Source organism: Eleginops maclovinus, chromosome 7 (assembly GCF_036324505.1).
Source record: "Eleginops maclovinus isolate JMC-PN-2008 ecotype Puerto Natales chromosome 7, JC_Emac_rtc_rv5, whole genome shotgun sequence".
Taxonomy (NCBI): domain Eukaryota; kingdom Metazoa; phylum Chordata; class Actinopteri; order Perciformes; family Eleginopidae; genus Eleginops; species Eleginops maclovinus.
The window spans coordinates 9,241,841-9,263,487 of record NC_086355.1 but is presented as its reverse complement, the minus strand read 5'-3'; the positions used below and the strand labels follow the sequence as shown (position 1 = coordinate 9,263,487).

Here is a 21,647-nt window from a genome sequence, read left to right as displayed (position 1 = left end):
ATGCTCTCTTTCCACTATAAAATGCAACACTGCGGGTGTTTTGCTAAATAGTAATAATATTCGCCTATGCCTAATGTCAAATATGAAGCGAAACGGAATATATAAAAGTCATCTGACTCTCTAATCTGCTTTGTTTCACACAAGAAAGGAACAACTGGGCTGAGCACAACACTCGGCTTTGTTCCATCACTCAGAAAAGACCCAACGTCCGTCAAACACATTGAAAGCTTCCAGGTCACGCCCCGCTGTTTTGGCTTTAATGGGAGCAGAGTGTGTGCGAGTGTGCGTGTGTCTGGAGGGGTGGGGTAATTCGATTTCCATGGCTAATTTTCTGTTTTTCTCCACTGGTGTCCTGAAACACTCCAGGTCGAGCTCCAGCCCGAGAGAACCAATGTGATCACCAGAGGCGACAGCAGGATGAGACACAGGAAGGAGCCTGGTCTCCAAACATCTGGCAGGGCACGGCTCTCATGACTCGCTCAACCTCAGGATGAAAAAAAAAAGGTCCTCAGATCTGCAGGGATCAAAGTGTGCCCTGGGTGCCTCAGCCACCGTGGACTCCCTCATCATATTCAAATGGGGTTTCCTGAAAGAAGTGGAGCCACAAGCAGAACTTGCAACACAAACGAGGCAGGAAAAGGGGGCAACGATGAATACCTGAAAATCTGTGTGCGCTCCACACAAAATAAGCTCTTGGCGGAAGAGGAAGAGGATTTTCTTTTTGTCAGGACATTTAAATAGAATATAACTGAACTGTCAGATATGAAATGTTATTCATGTGCTCAAGGCTAATTTACTCAGTACAGAGACCCTACCAAATATCAAAAGAAGTCTGGGAGTGTTTGACTTACTGCAATAAATGATGCCAATGAGACTAAACTAGAAAAGTTTAAGGCTGCATTAAATAAGTGGTTCCCTACCTGGACTTCAGGACCCCCCAATGGGAACTGAAAAAGAACAACTTTGTCCTTAAAAATCTTACATTCTTCAAACAAGGGAAAGGGTTTTTCTAGCTAGTGCTTTCTGAACATTTTTCAAATGTATATGAATTTGTTTCAAGTATTTTTTGTAAAATCAAGTCTTGTGAATTTCTCTTGGAGACAGGTTGAAATTCTCTAAGGGTGAACTTCCTTTACGACGTATATCATGTGATACAGTACAAAGGAGGGCACTATGATACATTGAATAGCTCAAAAGCTCTACGTTTAATGGTTAACATCAAGGAAATCATCTAAATATTGAATATTAAAGTTTAGTTTAGGATGAGAGGGATCCTAAGTGCGAGAGAATGTGACTTTAACACATCAAATGAAACACCCTACATCCTAGCCTAAGGTAGCTGGGTGTCGAACTACAAAGAACTGATGAAAACAAGGAAGTAATTCAGCTGTTGTTGAAGCTCCGGTGACATAGGACAAAACCTACTTTGAGCAAAATGCCCTCAAACTGGCATTTACTGCAACGTTTCCCTCCATAATCGCCCTGACATTATAAATTCATCAAACACTGCCTCCCTTCAGCAGCAGTGATGCCTGGGAGCGGGGGGTCACCTGTATGCAGCATTACCGAATTAGCCGCTATCTAACCCAGACCTGCTGTGGCGTGCTGACACTAATCCCGGGCCTGCTAGAGAGCCCTGTCTGTGTTACATTATCATGTCTAATCCCCGTAATCTCTCAGCCGTGCCGCTAAATGCTATTTCACCTCCGTCTCTTACCTCATACCCCTCTAATAACATTAATGAAGGGCCGGGCCCCCATTAACCAGGCTACCCCAGTGGTGGGCTGGGTGACGGCCGTAATCGGAGGCCCCCTGCACAGCCACCCACTCAGCCTTCCAGGCAGCAGGAATTAATGTAATTCATCGCCCGGGGCAGAAAGCAAACCAAACATATGTTCAACAAATCAGGGTTTGTGTATTTTCTTGTCACCGTTACTGTGCAGGTCTATTAGAGTCATTGATGAGATCCTTAGTGGAGGGCTCGCCGTGCGGGAGAATGAGAGCTTTGAAGTGCTCATGCCACTTCCAAAGCCCCCCCACTTGCCATGAGACGTTTATGATGAGCTGACCCGGGTTATTAAAATACCGCAGAAATGATCACCTATAATGCCGCTCTCTTTCTGCTGTCAACAAAGAATGGCAGCAGAGGATTGGCTGGGATGAAAGGTTGAAAGGGACCCCGTATTAAAAATGGCACTTTATCCATTAAGGCGGGATTTCTGCTGTCTCTTTGTGTAATTACCTGCACCCGCCAGCTCTCTGCTCAGGCTTACCTTGTTTACACTGCGTGTCTCGCAGTCTAGCTGTCTCCCTGCAAGGCTTCGTTACACTGTCTTCGGCTCTTCCTTTGTCTCTCTTGATGTCTTTCACTTGTCTGTCGAGGCTGTCGAGGCCAACCTTGAGAGAGGAGGCGTAAACACAACCAGAAGAGCAACGTCAAAGACAGTGACGGATAAATAGACACAAGTTAAAGCAAGCTCCGTAATGTGTTTTTATGTTGCTTTTTCAATTTAGTTATGTAGACACTGTATTCATTTATTTACAATTTGGCACTCATATAACTCAAACCCATTAATGTGCTTTGCAATGTTAATCAAATGCTAATGCAATTGCATATCCCCCTTTACTAGCCCTACCTCCTAGCAAACAGCACCACACTGACTTAATTGTGAGGGTAAAAAACAGCTCATACAGACTTCCTCTCATATTTAATTTTATCTTTGAATAAAAGAGCTATAGGAAAGTATTAATCTGCTTAACATTTCTAAGTACATCCTCCAAAGGATTTTGCTTTTTTAATCTTACATATGCTCAGCAGAGTTACTGGCAAAAACTGTACATTTTCCTCATTTCATCCTTTCAACATCAAATGGTGAGCAGCAAAAATTGGATCAGACTTCAAAGACTGTGATGTGCTCCAAGTCACGGAGTGGCTCTTCTATTTCACATATTGAATCCGAGCAGGATATCAAAGTGCTACCAAAGAACCTCAGGTCTTTACTAAAAAAGGGGTCTAACATCTGTAGAAAGAGGAGCGCAAAGACAAATCACCTCAGGGAAGAGCGAGCATTTATTCTCAGCCGTGAATTTCCAGCCTTTTGATTCTCTCGTTCCCGTACCACCCTGTCTTCTCCGCTGAGATGAAGGATGGAGCAAGAGAACTCTTTTGTCTCAAGGACTCAAAAAAATCCCAAAGAATAATCTGGGTTAAAGCTGCTTTGTAAAGGAGCGGCGTTTATTATACACGGCTAAAGTCAGGCGTCAGCAAATGCTGGTTGATATGCTGTTACTTACATCTCCTCTATGTATGTTATCTGCGTGTGCCTCTTTGCTCTTTAGGATGTTAGACCTGTGAAAATAATGGGCATTTATTACTGAAATAAGCGATCATAGAACACACATTGTACATTTCTGTTTTTAACACAATAAGGATGAATTGTATTTGCCTTCTTGTTTGATTGCAAAAACAGCTCTGGTTTATGATTATGCAATTTGCAGAGAGCGACACAGGGACATGTCTCTCAGTGTGATCACTCATTGTGGCATTATTTAAAAAAACAAACACCAAATGAGACAACATCTGCAAACACAATGCCGCATGCCAGTCGCAGTCATGCTTGGAGCCTAGAAAAACAAAATCCCATCCAGTTTGGACTCGGTGATGCAACTGGAGGCTCTGTTATTTGGATGCAAACACAGAATTCATGCATGGCAGGGAGGAGGGATATCAAAAGGGAAAAGAACAGCATGTAGGTGAGAACATAGATCTTACAGGAGGAAAATGGGCCAGATCATGTCAAAATAAATCTATATGGAGAGATTCCAACACTGATTAAACAGAATTGTTAAGTGGAGGTTTGAAGTTTTTCTCACCAAGGAATATGATTGTAAACACGGAGAGAAAAATCCCAGATGGGGCTCCGCTCGGTTTGAGTATACAACAAGCATAACATTTTCAGAAGTGTAAATCTAGTATTTTGGAGTTTGGGTCTCGGGAGAGATGCACGGCGTTGACCAAAAGTCACCTGAGATTTCTTAAACTTAGTTTCAATGAGCAATGCTACTCCACACATGTGTTTTTATATTAGCGTAATATTCTTGTTTTACGGAGTCCTTACACACACATAAAAAACATCAAATTGATAGATTTTTATTACGTAATCTCAAACATCAGGATATTTGCAATAACTGTGAGTTATGGTGCAGAAATGAGCTAAATATGGAGCTGAAAAAATGCCATTGACACCACGTGTGCTGCTGTTCAGTCGGTGGCTGCTCTCCTGCTTAGCACATACTTTCTTAATGACTGGCCTGCCCATATGTTGAATAAACACAAAGTGCTCAGCTCTTACATCTGGAGACCAGTGCAGCGCCCAGCCCCATTTGTGGTCAGACAAGTGTGCTATCTTGGTGGAAAGATATTTATTACGTTTATAAAACTGCAAGAGGTGGTGCTTAGGGAGGAGCTTTGCCCTCTGCTTAAAACAACATTACATTGTGGTGCAAGAGGAGATAACACAGCAGGGCCAAATCTGAGTGACAGGAACGTAAGACCTCGATAAGCTGTCTTTTATGGTGCTTTAATTTAAGGTCATACCCAATTATTGTCTGCACTCTGAGAAAAAACAGTAAAGTCAAAACATGAATAAAAACTGCAGAAAAACACACTTCCAACAGAAGCAGACCCTAAATGACAAGAGATGCCAAAGCTCACTCTGTGTGCTCCTCCTTGGTGGTCTTTCCTCCAGCCTCTGGATGACTTATGTGCCCCCGGGGTTCAAGGTCCCGACGCACCCGATGGCCCCTGAAAGCTGCACAGGATATGAGTGTCAGACACTCACATGATCAGAAAGTCATTTCACTCCCTGTGCATGGAAACAGCAGGCACACCATCTACTCACGCAGATATTGAATGTAATTGTTGCAATGAATGCAAATCACAACAATTTATCCAAGCAATAAAACAGCCTGGAAAATGCATTTATCCTCTAAATAAGGAGTGAAGGATAGCAGTGGGAATACATTGTGTGGTTATTGAGACATACTGGGTTCAGACTGATGGTAAACGGAGCCTGCTGACTTACTCCATCAACGGGCTTTGTGTTTTTCTTGTAAAATTATATGTGCAGGAAAATAAAGCTCAAGTACATTGTCGAGCCATGGTTCTATTATGCATGGTCTAATCTGATCAATGGTGAGCATGTCCCCCAGGCCCCGCTGAGATCTGAGGAGCCACCAGGCTCATACATTTGAAAGGCATCTGTTTATTTTCAGAATGCAAATGCAGCCCACCTCAAAGGCTATAAGCTGTGGAGAACACACAATGTGAATGTGCTGGAGTGCTCCGCCGGGGGGCTGAGGCCCCACTTATGTCAGGTTCAGGTCCCCCCCCACCCCCCCACCCCCCCACCCTGAACCCCAGCGGCCACACACAAACACACTTCTTCTCCAGAAAGAAAGACAGCGGCGACAGAGAGGCTTCTCTCACACCAGAACCATGTTTACCCATTCTGCAGCGTTATTTACAAGGGTTTTAATGGAGGACATTTACACAAGGTGTGCAGGCGACTGAGGTGCTCCATGTGCCAGATGAGGGCAGCCCTTAGGAGAGCCGGGGGAAACAAAGCCAAATCTCCTCCCCCTGCCCTCCTCTCTCCTGCCCCTTTTGGCACCCTCCCTTGTCCTCCAGTGAGAGGCTCCAAGGAGGGGGGGGGGGGGGGGGGGGGGGCACCCGGGAAGGTTAATGTGCCCACTTTGATCTTCGTCAAGGCACACTGAGTAAGAATTAATTTACATTTCAGATGAAAAGGTTGACAGTATAAAAAGGCATCTTGTTTCTGGTATGTGAGAGCTGTGTAATAGGCCAGGAATTTGAGAGAGGAAGTCGTGAGGAAACAGAAGGGATAAGCCCCTCTCTTGCCTTTACTGGGAAAGAGATGAAAGGAAAAAAGGATCTCAGTATGCACTGTTCTTCTGAAACATGGGGACCAAATGCTGCCCAAACTTTCAAAAGCTTTTCTTTATGCATTATTAATTAATTATTACTGTTTCGTAGGCCACTCATTGAGATCAAAAAGGTGTTTCACAAAGACGGAAGGTTTTCAGCCCTTTATCCCGTTTCCTTTTGAAAATGTATGAAAAAGTGGGGTCTTTTTCTACCGGACTCATGAGAAATTCCAGAGGTCTGCACTTGAGTATATGAAGACAATAAACAAAATGTCTTTACCTGACTGAATGCAGGTAGCTGCCTCATCCCGCTCCTTTTTTATTTTCTTGACATCCCGCCGAGCAACACAGCCCCTCCAAGCTTTAAAAAAAAATGGCAGTGTGTGAGATTGCTGACCTGCCTCTGTGAAACAAAATAAATTGCACATACTACACAAGATCCTACTTCAAAACACAGCTAAACCAGGTGGCAGAGGGATGGATCCCTTTGAACTCTCTGAGGTCTTATTGTCTGCTCTGAAGCATTGCTCTTAACACTCGTAGGTCAAGCTGTGGTTATCAAACTCATCTCTTTTATGAAGTCTCGCCGGCACATAACAGGCTAGAGGTCATTACGGGAAAAAAACGGTAAAATTCACATCGAATTTGCACCTGTTTCATCATCGAGTGATAAAAGAATACATCAGAATGTTAATTAGCATTTTATTTAACTGAAGTTCAATAACTTATTTCCTTTATTTAGTGGTTGATTAATATACCACTGTACCTGACTGGATGACGGTGGCACAACGGTTTCTCTTCTGCTTCCCTCTTTGGTAACGTCGGGCACCGAGCCAGCCTTTAGTGTAAGCTTGAATCACAACAACCCACGCGATCAACTCCCTCAGCAGCAGGTTCAGCTGCTCCACGTGGTAGTACCGAAGGAAAACCTGACAGGATGTTCAGCTCACGTTAGAATGTCCCAGTATCTGAAGTAGATCTAGATTTTGGTAAATTATGAACTGATTATAGGTCAAATGTAAAATCCTAACACATTTCTTTCTCGTTTAATTTCCTGCTGTATTACCTTTGTCCTCCCCAGCACCCAGGCTTCCAGTTTGGCCCGCTTCAGTATGGCAACAACGTTTTCTTTGCTGGTCTGAGGCATCTGGTGAGCCCGAAATGCAAGGTAGTAATATCTATAAGAGAAAGCAGAGGAGAAAACAAAGACATATTTTATCCAATGTAGTAAAGCAGAGCAAAGTTTAGCTGTAACCAGTATGTTGTGATCAGACTATAACGTGACTAATTTAATCAACAAAGATCATAATCATTGAAAAAGGACATGTGATCACTGCTTAAGGAATACTCAGTGTTTATGCTATTTATTTGTTTATTTTATGGCATCCTTTTTGGTTTGAATTGGTCCGTAAGTAAGTAAATCCATCACATTGTGCGTTTTTATTTTAAATACTATGTGCATGCCTTTTTATATAATAATGTCAACTTTATTTGTCTCTATATATACTTGAGCCTAAACAAAAATGTCCCCTTTGTGGGACAAATTAAGGAGTTCTGATTCTGCTTTCTAATTAAAGGATTTATGCTTGTTGCCAGAAAAATACACTTTTTGACATTTTGGGAATTAATGGTATTCACTTACTCCTAGTTAGAACAAGTATTTTAGTCATGACAAACATGGAGCTCCTCTTCGGTAAATGACAACCTTTTATTTACTCCATCATTAGTCAAGGAGAGGGACGAGAAATATTAGCATTTCTTTCGACAAAACGACTAAATTAAGTTTATAAAGTTTATAATAGAAGTCTCATCATAGCTGAAAAATCGCCTGCTCAGTCAAAGCAGAAAAGTGAGCCTGACTGAGACATGACTGTTCAACAGAGGCCCTTTGTTGGAGCTCTTTTGAACGAATCCTCGTCTCTTATTTCAGTGGCCGCAGATGATGTCCATCAGGCCGGCCTATCGGTGTTCATCAGCTCCACTGCAGGTTTATCGCTCACATCGTCTGGATCCGTCCCCTGATGCCTCCTGTTGGAGTTTACAAAATACCAGCATAGGACGGAGGGGCTCTAACTGTTTGCTCAGGGACATCAAGGCTCCAAAACGACTGGTTCATCTCTTGTGTTCTGGCATTGGTCAAAAAAGAAGAACAACAAGAAGAAAAACTTCTTTGAACTTCGCTCCCCGCCTCAGTCTACAGCCTTTCATTCTAATTCCTGTTGATACCTGTTATTTCTTTGATGGTAAATACAAAGCACTGCTTGGCAACATCAGACAAGCCTTTGATATGAGAGCACAAATTTAAATCAGTTTTCACTAAAGGTGCAGTTTAGCCGTTCAGGTCTGTCTGTATGACTTCTGCCTGGCTTAGGTAGGATCATATGGATTCAGTAGCAAGGTTGAAATATAGTCTGAAGAGGTAATACACCCTCTCATTCACACACAGGTGTTGCAGGGGAGAAAAGTTAAATCATTGATCATTGCGTTACGGTTTCCCACCTCTCAAATACTTCTTTAATATTGTGAACAAAAGTAGGGCATGCAAAGGAAAAAACATGTGGTCATTCAAAGTTTTATGTCACTAAACTTGAGCATAATTTCTAAAGCTTCCCTGAAGCAGTGAGACTAACCAGGCTTCTCAACGTGTTTCCCTACAGGCCACAAACCCAAGTTAATTACATTTTATATCATGTAAAGTCTCCACATAAGAGGTGGCTAGAATATTTTTCAAAGGGGAGTTGATCAAACATAAGTTCTCTTGCATTTTCCCACAGACTCGTCTAATGTGTATTTTTTCATAACCAGAGTTGGGGGATGTGTGGATAGCTCCTTTCAAAATGTCGGGGCTGGACATTTGAACGGGAGTGCATACTAACACTTATCATATCCTGTCCCACATTTTTAAAAACAAAAACAACACCCTTACGTAAAGTCCCCCTAATGATGAAATCTTGTTTTTAATTGTGTTTTAACGTGATACCAATGGGACACAAAGAATACTTTTGAGCTTTTCCAGGTCACTGAGTTTAAGAACAAACTCTTTATGAATAGTAAAAGTAAATCCATTAAAATGCATCTCCCCTTATAATCACAGTTCCTCCCTGTTTGAATTTTAACCATATTTTCCGGAGAGTAGTTTCCACCCCGTTAAAAGAGCTGTAGGATTTTGTCTTGCACTATCACTAATGACTGCCAATTAGTCAGCCTCTTGCTCTGCTCAACTTGTACCCCTATCTAATTACAGAACCTGTGTTTCTGTGTGATGCAGAGCACAGCTCACTTGTTCTGCACTATCTCTGGGGTTGTGCCGGCTCTGCACACACGCTGCAGAGCGTAGGTGCTGCCTGTCTTCGCAAAGCTCCTACCTGTTGACAAACTCTTCAAACAGGATGCGGTGGGAGTATCCTTGGCGACGGATGTTCACTGTCTCCAGGATCCCCGTGTAGCGCAGCTGCAGCATCACCCTCTCCTTGTTGAACCGCAGCGCCTGCCTGTCATCGTTGGGTTTGATGCAGCGCACAAAGTGTGGCTGACCCACCACCATCTTAGACAGCAGGTCCATCAGGGAGTACTGCAGACACAATGAGACGATGATAAGCAGCGGGCAGAGACAAAGGCCAAACACAAGTTATCATATGTATTCAAATGATCACAGAACGGAGGTGTACGTTCAGTTATGGAGATCTGACTTTAACTTTTTGTTTTATATCGAATAAGCTGAATAGTAATTGACATATTAATTAGGCAGGTTTACTCTGTTCTCATACAATAACTTCTTCAATGTATTATAACCGCGTGAACCATCACAACTACTTATTTGTTCTTACACTTAAATGTGCGGCATTTCATGTTTTACATCTCCACCAGTGGGACATGCAATAAGATTAGCAGATTCTAACTTATAACAGAGACACCTGATCTGATTCAAGCTTTTCCATGAAAGGATTTAGGCTAGTTTAATCTAACAATGTTATTACTTTGTTGCTATTAGCAGAGTTAAGAGTAAAATATATTTCTGATAAAATCGTGAATCAAAACGTTTGTTTGTGCCAACAATTATGATTTCAAAAAAATACTTATACTGTGTTCAAACTGTTGCTTGTTGTCAGATGGTGAGGAAGCATTAAAGAAAAAAGCACATACACGGAAATAGGAGGCTACAGTCTGTCTCCTCATGTTGGTGGTTTCTTCAGGGTGACGCATCATCTCCATGGTGTCCACCTGTACATAAACAGTCACCATGAACACGATGCATTGTCAAACAGACCAGACTCAGGGCAAGGAGCATCCCTGTGAAAGCAGCAGCCTCAAATAAGATTAAGTTTGTTTGCAACCTGAAGACGAGATAAAGGTATTTTACAGCAGGTCTCCTTCCTCTAAATGGGCCAGTTGGGAATACACAGCTGTACTAACTGTGCCGTCTGTATAACATAGCCCCATAAACACTTAAAGCTAACAATCTAGAGAATAAGTCTGCACTGCTTTGGGGCATGGGAAACCTGCAGAGCATTCTGAGTAATGAGACCAGCCGTCACCGAGCAGACAGTCATCCCGACGACGACGGATTAACGAGGACACAATATAGGCTTTCTAATGGCCTTAGCAGTTCATGGCTTCATCAAAATTAATGATGCAATAGATATTTTATGGTAAGTCTACGTAGCAAAGTGCATATCTTAATTCTTTATTCCACTGAAGTGCAGAGAAAGAAAGGTACGTCAAACGTCCTCCGAGTTACATGAAGAGGAATCGGAGGCTTTGACACTGGTGTTTTGAAAGGAGATCACACAGAAGTACCAAATGGTTAGCTAGGCCTCACTTCCACTACGCTAACAACCGTCACTCGCTTTAATCTGGTCATACTGCTAACTTGTCAATTTGTGTCAACTTTTTCCCGATTCAAATTGACAACATGACGGCATACATATTACATCAATCACATCGGGCTGTGATACAGAAGAAGCCCTTTCTTTGTAAGAAAAACTGAGTAGTGCTTAAGGCAAGTTCTACAAAGTTTTGTCTCTAGTTTTTTGGCCTCTGTTTGTGCAACAATAAGTATTTCTATCATCTAGGAAGATACACTACAGAGCAGTTTACATTAATAACACACATTTGTTGCTGCGTGAAAAAAATACTTCAAAAGACATGATTTACATTTTCCAAACAGCAGACTGTGATTGATGTCAGACGAGGGAAGCTGCACAGAATTCAAAGTTAGTGAGAAATAAAGTTTCAATTTGGATTACAATGACGATGGTTGATTTCAATAGCTCGTGTATTTCCCAAAAACATTTGCTGAGTTGAACTGATCTATGATTGGAAACATGTTTTCACGCATTTACTATATTTTACAAGTCTTACCTTCAACATGTATTTGGGAGACTTTGAGGCAGCACAGGTCGGCGAATAACATGCAAATAAAGGAAGAGAAGTAGATAGACAAGAAGCTGAAATCCACCTTTAAGGGGTTTTCAGCAGTCAATCATAATGTGAAAACATTTTCTTCTATTTTTGACCAAGACTAAAACTACTTATCATTCCAAAATAGACTAAATATGTTCAGTTTTATATCTTATAGGCATTATGATTTGACCAAATGCTTCCCCTTAAATAAAGAAAAGCAGACACAGGGAAATGAAAACATGCTAGTGTAGGAGTGAGAAAGTTAGAAAGGCTTCTTTCTTGTGGTAAAAGACAGAGAAACAAGGGTTTGTGAAACCCAAAAATCCTGCATTGAAAACCTCAGTATGAACAAGATTAATAAATACATTTCGACGCAAATATTATATTTCCAGTGTTCTGCCTTATACTGCTTTGAGTGTTTCCTCCTGAAGAATGACTGTGGATTAGACTCCTGAAATTACTCTGCCCTCTTAATAAGCATGTTCATGAAATGATAAGCTTATTTTGGAGGAACTACATTTCCCCCCGCCCCCCAACACTTTACTGCCAATTAAAAACAATAGTTAGTAAGACTGAAAAACACTTTTATGCCGTAGACACTAAATGCCAGATGGCGATTTTACATCACCACAAGCAACGCAGCAAACATAACAGGGTAGTCAATTAATCTGGGTATGCTTCACAGCACAAGTTTTTTTTACTGGGGTTCTTATGGTGCAATGCCTTTGAGCAACAAATAAAAAACATTATGTTCTCAGGTGTGATAATTTGTGCTATAGGAGCACAAGCCTCACCTTGGTGCGTCCTGAACCGAGCTGCGGGGGCAGGGATCGGGAGGCAGCGGTGACTCGGGCTCTGGACGTCGCCAGATTTCCTGGTTCAAACATCGAAAACAGGCATGAGTGTCAGGTCTTATTAAAGCTTGAAACAAGTTTGAACATATGTGTGAAATAAAGAGAAGAAATTATTATTATTGAACTATCAAACATGGAGACAGTTAAATCTTTGGGGTGCTTTTTCAAAATGTAAGATATTAAAGTGAACAGTAAGGTTCATACTGCAGCATAGTACTAGACACAGTTCAGAGGGAGCCTAAATCTGAGCTGAATCCCATGGACTCAGGAGTGCAGCTGCGTGCACAGCAGTCCAACAGCCCCACACACAGTGGAAAGGATATGAACATAGCATATGCAAGACAGTCTGAACATTTCAAAGTTTCTGCACAAGATGTCCAAATGTTTTCTCTGGCTATATCTTCAGAGGCTAAACTGTGATTAATAGCAGTGAAAGAAGCCTTTGAAGCAGGATTGGTGACATCAAAGTCCTAATCCATGGGTGGCAGGATTTTTATAATGAGTGGGAAGTATCTTAACACATTTCAAAGGGTTTACTCCATGAATAAACAATAGCTGCACAGATGTGCCACACACACCTTTAGAAAAATACGTCTGCAGACACAGGAGGCAGCGCTACCCAAGCAGCCGCGTATGGCAAGGAGGAAAACCTTTGTACGTTTTTTAAGATACAGCTGAAGTGACAGGCCAACAATTGTTCTAGATTTTCTACCGCACACAGACGAACTTGGAAAATGCTAATATAAAGTCGGCTTCTGCTTTACAATTTCAAGACTCGTGTCAGTTGTTCAGGACACGGTCTGACAACGAGCCAGAAACTTAAACACTGGATCAGCGCGTGGCTTTCTCGGAAGACTCTGCACTATCAAGTGTGTATCAGAAGCATCAATCAAACACTGGAGGGATCAAAATCAATTTATGATGGAGTAATTAACAACCAGACCACTTCTAACTTTAGGCGAAGAACGTCCAACGTGTGCCAAAAGTCTTATAGTGAGCCAAGGCAATGTGGCGTCTTATGAAACACACACACACACACACACACACACACACACACACGCACACACACACACACACACACACACACACACACACACACACACACACTGCAGTAGTCAAAACAAGCCAAAACATATGACGAGAGTGAGCTTCAAAAGGACTCAAACAGTGTTTTAAGCTAGTGATGATGATACTGCTTTAGCATTTGACAGTTTGAATCTGCTAATTTTTATTTATTTATCTACTCATTTATTCTGCCATTAATATATGCACTTTTATATTTGGTAATATTGTGCTTGCACAGGTTTTGAATCTCAACCTAAAAATACAAGAAAGAAAAGAGTAAAGTATGATAACATGGGACATATGAGCAGTTAATTGCTCATTATGAACACATGTTTGTGAGAGGGTCTGAAAGGATCGCAGGGACAGATTTCACATCCTCCAAACGCCCCTCTGGCACAATAACACAAAAAAACACACGAAAAAAGTATGATCTTTGAGAACAGGAGCCGTTAAACTGTGTCGGGTATATTACCAGCACACAGGCAGGGAGGGCCCCGCTCCAATTAGCCCAGAGTAAAGCTGGATGGATTAATTGGAGTGGGTCTTGTGCAAATGAAGTGCGCTCGCTCCTCTCCCCATTAGTGCTGCTGGGCCAGATCATCTGAGCACATTTGTCATGATGAATTAGCGGCTGCGAGTGGAACGAGCTCATGGAGTGTCACTGTGCTTTCACGCCTCTCACTTCCATGACACCATCAAGGGGAGATGAAGGCGCTGCGCCGCGATGAGAGAAACTATGACAGTTGTACCTAAGCCTTGCAAATGGACACTCACTGCTTTCTTCGTGTATTCCTTGGCGGGTCGTATTAATTCATTCTTCTGGCGGGCTTCATCCCCCCCCCCTCCTGACTAGATGATTAGAGCACGGGTTAATAGTCAGTATCCTCAAAGATTTTCGTCTCCTGAGACATGAAACCAAGGGAACACCTGTGATGTCCGGCCTGAAAGAAGACCTTGTAATTTAGATACAGAGAGGATCTTGTCTAATGATGTGGGTTATAATTATTCAAACACAGAGACGAGCGAGAAAAGGGAAGACTTGTTCTTTGACAGTGGGTTTGCTAACAGAAAAAGGCTGCATATGTTTCTACTTATAGTTCCAGGCATTTTCATACTTTTGTCAGTGCTCTTAAATAGACATATGATGAAAATAAAAAAGACAGACGAAGAGTTTTAGAATAGTAAGCATAAAAATTAAGAGAGGGGCAGGTGGGTGGGGGTGGGGGGGATATTTCCCATCAGGTCACTCAGTCTTGAGAAACAGGCGGTGGAGGAGTGTCCCACTGATCGTTTCTGCTTCACGCATGTTGCTCTTGGCATGGACTTCCAGGACAAACACAGAGTGAGGCAGAGCAGAGTGGGGAGGGGTGTGGGGGGGCTAGAAAGAGAAAAAGCCTTCCTTGGCATCTGTGCGTTCACTTTGAAAATTAAGCCCAGCAAGAATCCTGTAGGAAAAAAAAAGCTCAAGCTGGCAGTTGTATTGGGGTTCTATTGACAAGAATAGTCAATGTGCTTGGGATTAAAAAGCAATCCCGCGTTCAATATGACACCTCCCTGCATGCTTTTATGAGTGCCAGTGTGCGCCTTGTACTTCAGAAGCTGTGGATCGAGCTGTCGACACGGGGGACAATCAAAGTTGTAAGAGAGAGCAGCCTTCCCGAGCTGAGTGAGCAGAGGCTTGCTGGATATCGCCGCCGCTCTCCCGCTCTCTTTTTGAAAACATGTGATCTAGAAACTCAACTCAGCACCCAAGCAAATGAGATTAAAGCACCCATAACCCCCCGCCACCCTTCCCAACCTCCATAACCACCACCGTTTATGCCTAGAGATGGCTCCGGGGGCTGTTGATTTAAATGCCATCCACTACTGTCAGAGCAGATCAATCATAAAAAGCATGGTGTAATTGGCTTTTAGTGACACAACACAGTGTTGCATTTATCAAAGGATGTTGTATCATGTGACTTAGGAGAGCTGGCTCCTCGCTATTGATGTGCGGGCCGACAAAAATCCCGCTGCTGACTCAAAACATTCACCAATACCACGATTAGGGGAAAAATTGAACAAAAGTAATACTTGGTGAGTGTCTCTTTTGGTAGTGAGAGTGTGTGGAAGTCTAGAGAAAGACTGTCTGCCCACTGGGATGAAAAAAAGCTTCGACTGCCAGAGAACAAAGAGCCAAATGTGTCAAATCTCAGGGAGAAGCCTGTCATTTCCACACAGGAGGATTCCCTAACATGAATAGGGGGACAGAGGGAGACGGCAGAACTGCGGCTTCATGTGAAGATGATAAAACCAGTGTAAATCGTTGAGTATATATAAAGGACTTGAACTTATAACCCCTGATATTTCACAGGAAAGTGTTGTGGACCTTGGTTTCTTAACTCTGAGACAAACACAGAAAAATACATTTTAAAATAACGCTTAAGATTGAGAAGACTCGTGGGCTTTGGAGCATTTTTTACATTAGAGTGAAATAAAACCCTGCTTAGAACAAAAAACAGAACGATGTACTCTGAGCCTGATATTATAGGAAATCATTTAGATTTGTTTTAATGGCTGTTATGTCCCAATCTATTGACTGATTCAAACCTTTGTATATGTTATGAACTTGAGGTCTTTGGTGACATTCCTGGCAACAAATCCTATGTGGGAATCTCTAGGAAGTGAGAGCCAGAACAAAAAGCACCTTTTACATCTTACAGAATGTAACTGTAAGTAAAAGTAGTAGTATCACAATCAAAACATATGCAGTTATAAGTGAAAGTCCTGAATCTAAAAACTTGCCAAAATGCCGGTGTTATATCCGTATATATAAAGTCATTTTGATTAATTAATATGAGAGACACAGTGTACAGTAAATTAGTGGTCTAATGGATCACTAAGATGATTTTGAAGTACTTTATATGCTGTTGGTTTGTGCATAATATCTTAAACTATTCACATATCATTTAAATATTAATCCGCAGCTAAGTAGCAACACTAAATTACAGTACTTGAAAACATTTCCCACTGCCAACAGATACACATTGAAGCCCCATTCAATCACAACTTTCACTTTCTCCTCCTTAATGAGACAGATTTAACTCATGGTTGTCCGTTCGGTTATGGCTTTAAGAGGGTTTCTAAAACCACAGATTAACTATCACTAGAACAGCATGAATACATAACATCTGTGGGAGGATTTTTCAATCTGATAAACAATATTAGAAAGATTTCTATTAAAGTCACCAAAGAAAGTATAACACTATCATGCTCATAACAGGGATTTAAAAAATATATATCATTCATTATATATTTTTTTATATATAATTTGTCTCCATCCGAAACTTTCTTACCACTCGGCTCATCCTCCATTTTCATTGTGCTCTGACAAAGGAATGGCAGTCTTAAATAGCTGTGTGTCACTCTGTGTGCAGATGTGCTGCGTGACAAGCAGCATGGCCAGGCAGCCCTGGAGACACACACACACACACACACACACACACACACACACACACACACACACACACACACACACACACACACACACACACACACACACACACACACACACACACACACACACACACACACACACACACACACACACACACACACACACACACACACACACACACACACACACACACACACACACACTTTGACCGCAGGCTGCCCAGGCCCCAGTAGGCCCAACTGAACCCAGCCAATTCAAACACTGTGATCCCCGTGATCTGGGGAAGGCCCTGGCTCTGATGAATTTGTCCATGCAAATACATCCCACTTCCTCTAACAAAACACCACCACATGTCCAGACCTCAATGACCCACATTCTGCAGGGCTCAAGTGGCCTCGCCATTCACCGCCTGGGAGCTTTTTACTTTCTGTGGCCCTCGTGATTTCCTACTGTTTTTCAAACATGAACTGCATCGATAATCATCACATGGCCATCTGCTCTGTGAAATGAATGAGTAGTGTACTGAAATATCAATGTGGATTGTCTGTTTTAAACGGTTTGTACTTTTTAAATAAAATATAACACAGAGGAATAATGTGGATTAGAGACCTTAATCATTGCTCTATTTTTATATGTGTGCCAGCAGAAACATTAACATTACTGCATGTAAGAGTGTAGGTTGTCTTCCAAGACGCATTGTTTTTCTTTCCTCAGTGCCGGGCTGCAGGTCTACGAGGGTGTCCCCTAGTGGTGACAACCTGAGAAGGAGACCCAGAGTGTGAAACCACCCTGGTGTAAAACAGATTTCCATCAGATCCCTCCAGATAATGGTAATTTCACAGATAACAGTGAATCTATAATGTGAAGTAAAATGCAAATTAAATCCCCCACAAATTTTACCCCGAAGAATAGATTTATAATTTTCTTATGATATACTGTATCTCACTTTAAACGGCGCTCCATCTTTACCAGAATGATAAGCCGGAGCAGAACGCTTCATAGCTTTTATCTGATTAGATGATCTGCAGCTCCACAAACTGCAATAAGAAAATAGGACCTCCAACTCCAAAGCAATAACAGAGTGATAACTGCTGTCTTTACATGTTAAAAAAAGAGAGCTTTTTAGGATAAACAGACTCAAACGCACAGAAAGAATGTATTTCTGCGACAACTCATCACATTAAATTGATGCTCCAGTCTGAATGGCAGGACAAAGTGCGGTGGAACAAAAAGGAAATAAAGAAGCTTTTAGATCTCACAGACAGCAGCAGTAAACATTACAGCACATCTCACTATATACTCAGTGCCTTTCTGCATTAAATGAGGTGTTCACTGAGTGTACTTCTCTGAAGCCGTTAATTGCAGAAAGGAAGTGGCTGAAGGCTCCCCTGTGCACAGCCTGCAATTGAAGTTTACAGACACATCCCACAGATTTCTACTGGAGTCTCGGCGAAGGTGCCTATTGTGATTTGAAGCTCCTTTTAATGCCACAGGGACTGAAAGCAGGCATTTACAGGTACCCATAAAAGCAAGTGAAACACATAATGTGGCTTAGCTGAAATAAAGTAGGAAGTGGGAATCTGATAATTTAACACATCTATTAGCATTTCAGCTAAGTCAAGTGACCAGGAGGCCTCAGCCACGGCTAATGACGAGCACATTACTCTACCTTCATTTAACCAACAGAAAAGAGGTGGGAAGAGTTGCTTTTGTATTCTCTAAATACTGTTTCTTCATCCCCTGGGTATTTAGAAACCTTATCATAAAAATATCCCGCTGCACCCACAATCTGTAGATAGCATTCAGTAGTGGGTAACCAAGAGGGACAGCTTAGTGAAAATAAAAACAGAGCGCCGTGCAGAGAGCTGAGCCTCTCAAGAGATAATGGAGACTGCAGATTTACCCGAGCACGGCACACAGAGGCTTGAAATGAAGGGGGGACCACGAGATGCCTGGGAGCCACGTCTTTAGGAAACCCACTTACCTGAACACTCACAGAAGCATAGACACAAGCACAACTCACAGAGTAATACAGCGGGAGCCCGGCATTGTTAACAATAGTTTGTCTCAAAGAAAAGTACCCATTACCATATCCATTGTGTTTGGCGGTGGCATAACGTTCCTGTTGAGGGCTGCTCTACCTTGCATTGATAACAGCGTACCTATTTTAGTCAAGGGGCTGGAGAACAGCTGCTGCAGAAGTTTGTTCTCTGATGTTCTCAGAACTACGACGATGTCCGCAGGAAGAGTGTCTCTGTTCTTCTCCAGGAAACCATCCACGTTGTACATGACCTGTCGAGTTGGACACAAGCACAAACTTTGAATGTCCAGGAGCCAATCTGGTTGTTGGTTTGGCAGTATGGCTGAAAAAAAGCACTTCTACAATGTCTATTAGACCTGCATTAAATGGATATGTGTCATTGGCGGTGGCATACAAGACAACAACTCTATGCAACAATGAGGCAACAATCTTTACATTTGGCTAGTGTTAACTAGCAACTGTCACAGCAGTATGGTATTTGTTGCTTAGATGCATACTCTTATTTTATACCTTTCCTGCATAATGCTGAATCCCAAAACACAGCTCCACACGTTTGGGTATGGAGAAGTACTTGCAGCGTAGATTGTCCTCAAATTTATCTGTTGGAAAGAAATCAGAGAGGCAAAAAAAGTTAAAGGGACAACACACGCTTTAAGCAGCAGAGGCAGGAATGACTTAAAGTATAAAAGCTGCAGCTGCAATGAAAGAAGCATTGACCTCTGACCTCTCATGTTCGTGTTTCATGATTTTAGTTTGTCTGTGTTTGAGCATGTTGCAGGAGCAGCTCCAGGCTTACCCACTAGGGTCTGGTCCGAGGCCTGAGGGAAGCGGCTCTCCTCGTCCATCAGGGACAGCAGCCCCATGGGCTTCTGCAGGAACATGTCCAGGATGGGCCTGTTGTCTTCGTATTCCACCAGGCTGGCATCCACCCCCTCGCTCTGATATTCCATCTAATTAGAGCCAGTGTATGTAGAACAATCGAGTTAATGATTGCTCTAAATGACCCAATTAAACAATCTGGGCTAAATATGATTTGTGCATGTGTGGGGGGAAAAAGAGTTTCTAATCAACAAAACCAAACAGCTGCGGCGGCTCAGTGTCTCTTGCTGAAGTTCACAGCATAATGGAGTCTTTTACTGTATGCATAAAACAGAACAGCTCTGAAGTTACAAATAGAGCCACTTTATTCATAATTAATTTCACTTTGCAAATAACCCAGAGTCATATCATATTACTGCATCTATTTAATTTTGGATCAAAAAGTTGTTTTAAATATATATTTTACTAATAAAGTGGAACCAATGGATCTAAACCGTCCTCATGTTTAAGTCATTAACTCAGAATAATCAGTTTCTGTGTACAGCGAGACTGAAAACACCAAATAAAATCCCTTTCCCACAGAGCACCAGCCCTTCATCAGGGGCAGCTCGCACTTGTTTATAGAAGAAAAACAATTCCACGGGCCTTATTTTTCAATGATCACTGCTGTAATTAATGTCTTAATGGTAAATGTTGCTTCCAGTTCTGATTTGGGAGAGGAAAATAAACATGAATGGGCAATGAGTATTGCCGGATGAAATTATGCCTCAATAAAGTATTTAAATGCAAATCAATAAGCAGTAAATGTGCTGTATTAATAAAATTGCTCTTTCTTAACTGCTTTTTCCCTTTTAGAAGTACTGTTGCAAAGTGAACAAAGACTAAAAGGCATTATAGCAAAATGTCTATTCTTTCCATCAAGGGACTTACCTCACTTTAGGGTAAACAACTTCATTAAATCAATTAGGAATTTAATTTGGTGGTGCATAGCGGTAAAAACAATTCTTTACACATCACAGCCTGGCTGAGAGCAAAGTGTTTGTGCTGAGATCCTCTCTGAGCGGATGGGTGCGAAAACACAAGAAATAATACTACAATTAATGATTCCTATAATTGTCTTTAATGCTGAGGGTGTTGTGTGGATACATACAGTAACATGTATAAGCAACATTTATTGACGCACGTTATATTAATTACATTACTGTATATGTCAAACGCACCTGTTCGAGGGCAAATATATGCTGGTTGAAGTAAAACTGGATCTGCTCGTTTGCGATGTTGATGCACAACTGTTCAAACGAGTTTTTCTTGAAGTTTTCAAATCCAAAGATGTCCAGGATTCCCACATTCATGCCACTCTCAGCGGCACTTCAAAGGAGGAAAAGGGGACAAACAAAATTATTCTTCTATGTTATGGAACAAGCAAATCCCCAGCAGGCATATTAATTGATAAATCTTTAATGATAATCCAAGTTCAACCCAAATACAGAGTCTGCTTTGGACAGCCTAGGAGTCTGGTGAGGAATCATAAACATCAGCTTTCAAAAAAGTCATGAATGGTTTTATTTTCTTTCTATCGATTTAACCTCCAGCCATTTTCAATATCTGCACAAACAATACTTATTTCCACAGCAGAGCATGAAGACTGAACTCCCTGCTTTTCATATTCAGGGCTCGCAGCTGCTACTATTCATGATCAGTTATTACCCGCCGAATGCAGAGGTCACCTTTAGACCGTGCTACCGGGTTGTTAGTGGCAATAAGGAAACGGCAAAGATGACTGGATTGCCGACAGGAACTCCAGCTTTTGTACATCTCTGCCAGACAACTCCTTGACAGTCAACGCTCATATTTATGAAGGAATTCTTTTGGATCAATGAACAGCCTCTTTGCAGTCTCTCTGAAGTCTTTTTAATCATCTGAACATTATTTTCTCCACACGCAACTCTGTATCAAAAATGTATGAAAGTTTGCTTTTGCTTGTCTTGTGGTTGCCCATTGATATTCTCCTCTGCATGTTTGCATCTACCTCTGCAGTCTTCCACAAAGGTCAACAGAGATTTGCAGAACCTCTGCGAGATCA

The 21,647-nt window shown here is 41.9% G+C and overlaps 1 protein-coding gene across 1 annotated transcript in view; it reads right to left on the bottom strand.

The window, feature by feature from the left end:
- myo3b (myosin IIIB) overlaps window positions 1-21,647 on the bottom strand; it is a 52,369-nt gene that overhangs the window by 13,046 nt on the left and 17,676 nt on the right. The window contains exons 20-33 of the mRNA XM_063887938.1: window positions 20,785-20,932; window positions 19,542-19,695; window positions 19,256-19,344; window positions 18,867-18,996; window positions 12,144-12,223; window positions 11,308-11,328; window positions 10,090-10,167; window positions 9,312-9,517; window positions 7,013-7,124; window positions 6,713-6,875; window positions 6,227-6,307; window positions 4,715-4,811; window positions 3,295-3,349; window positions 2,274-2,397 (exon numbers count right to left, since the gene is read on the bottom strand). Coding sequence (XP_063744008.1) covers window positions 2,274-2,397; window positions 3,295-3,349; window positions 4,715-4,811; window positions 6,227-6,307; window positions 6,713-6,875; window positions 7,013-7,124; window positions 9,312-9,517; window positions 10,090-10,167; window positions 11,308-11,328; window positions 12,144-12,223; window positions 18,867-18,996; window positions 19,256-19,344; window positions 19,542-19,695; window positions 20,785-20,932 — 1,538 coding nt within the window. The remainder of the gene's footprint in view (window positions 1-2,273; window positions 2,398-3,294; window positions 3,350-4,714; window positions 4,812-6,226; window positions 6,308-6,712; window positions 6,876-7,012; window positions 7,125-9,311; window positions 9,518-10,089; window positions 10,168-11,307; window positions 11,329-12,143; window positions 12,224-18,866; window positions 18,997-19,255; window positions 19,345-19,541; window positions 19,696-20,784; window positions 20,933-21,647) is intronic.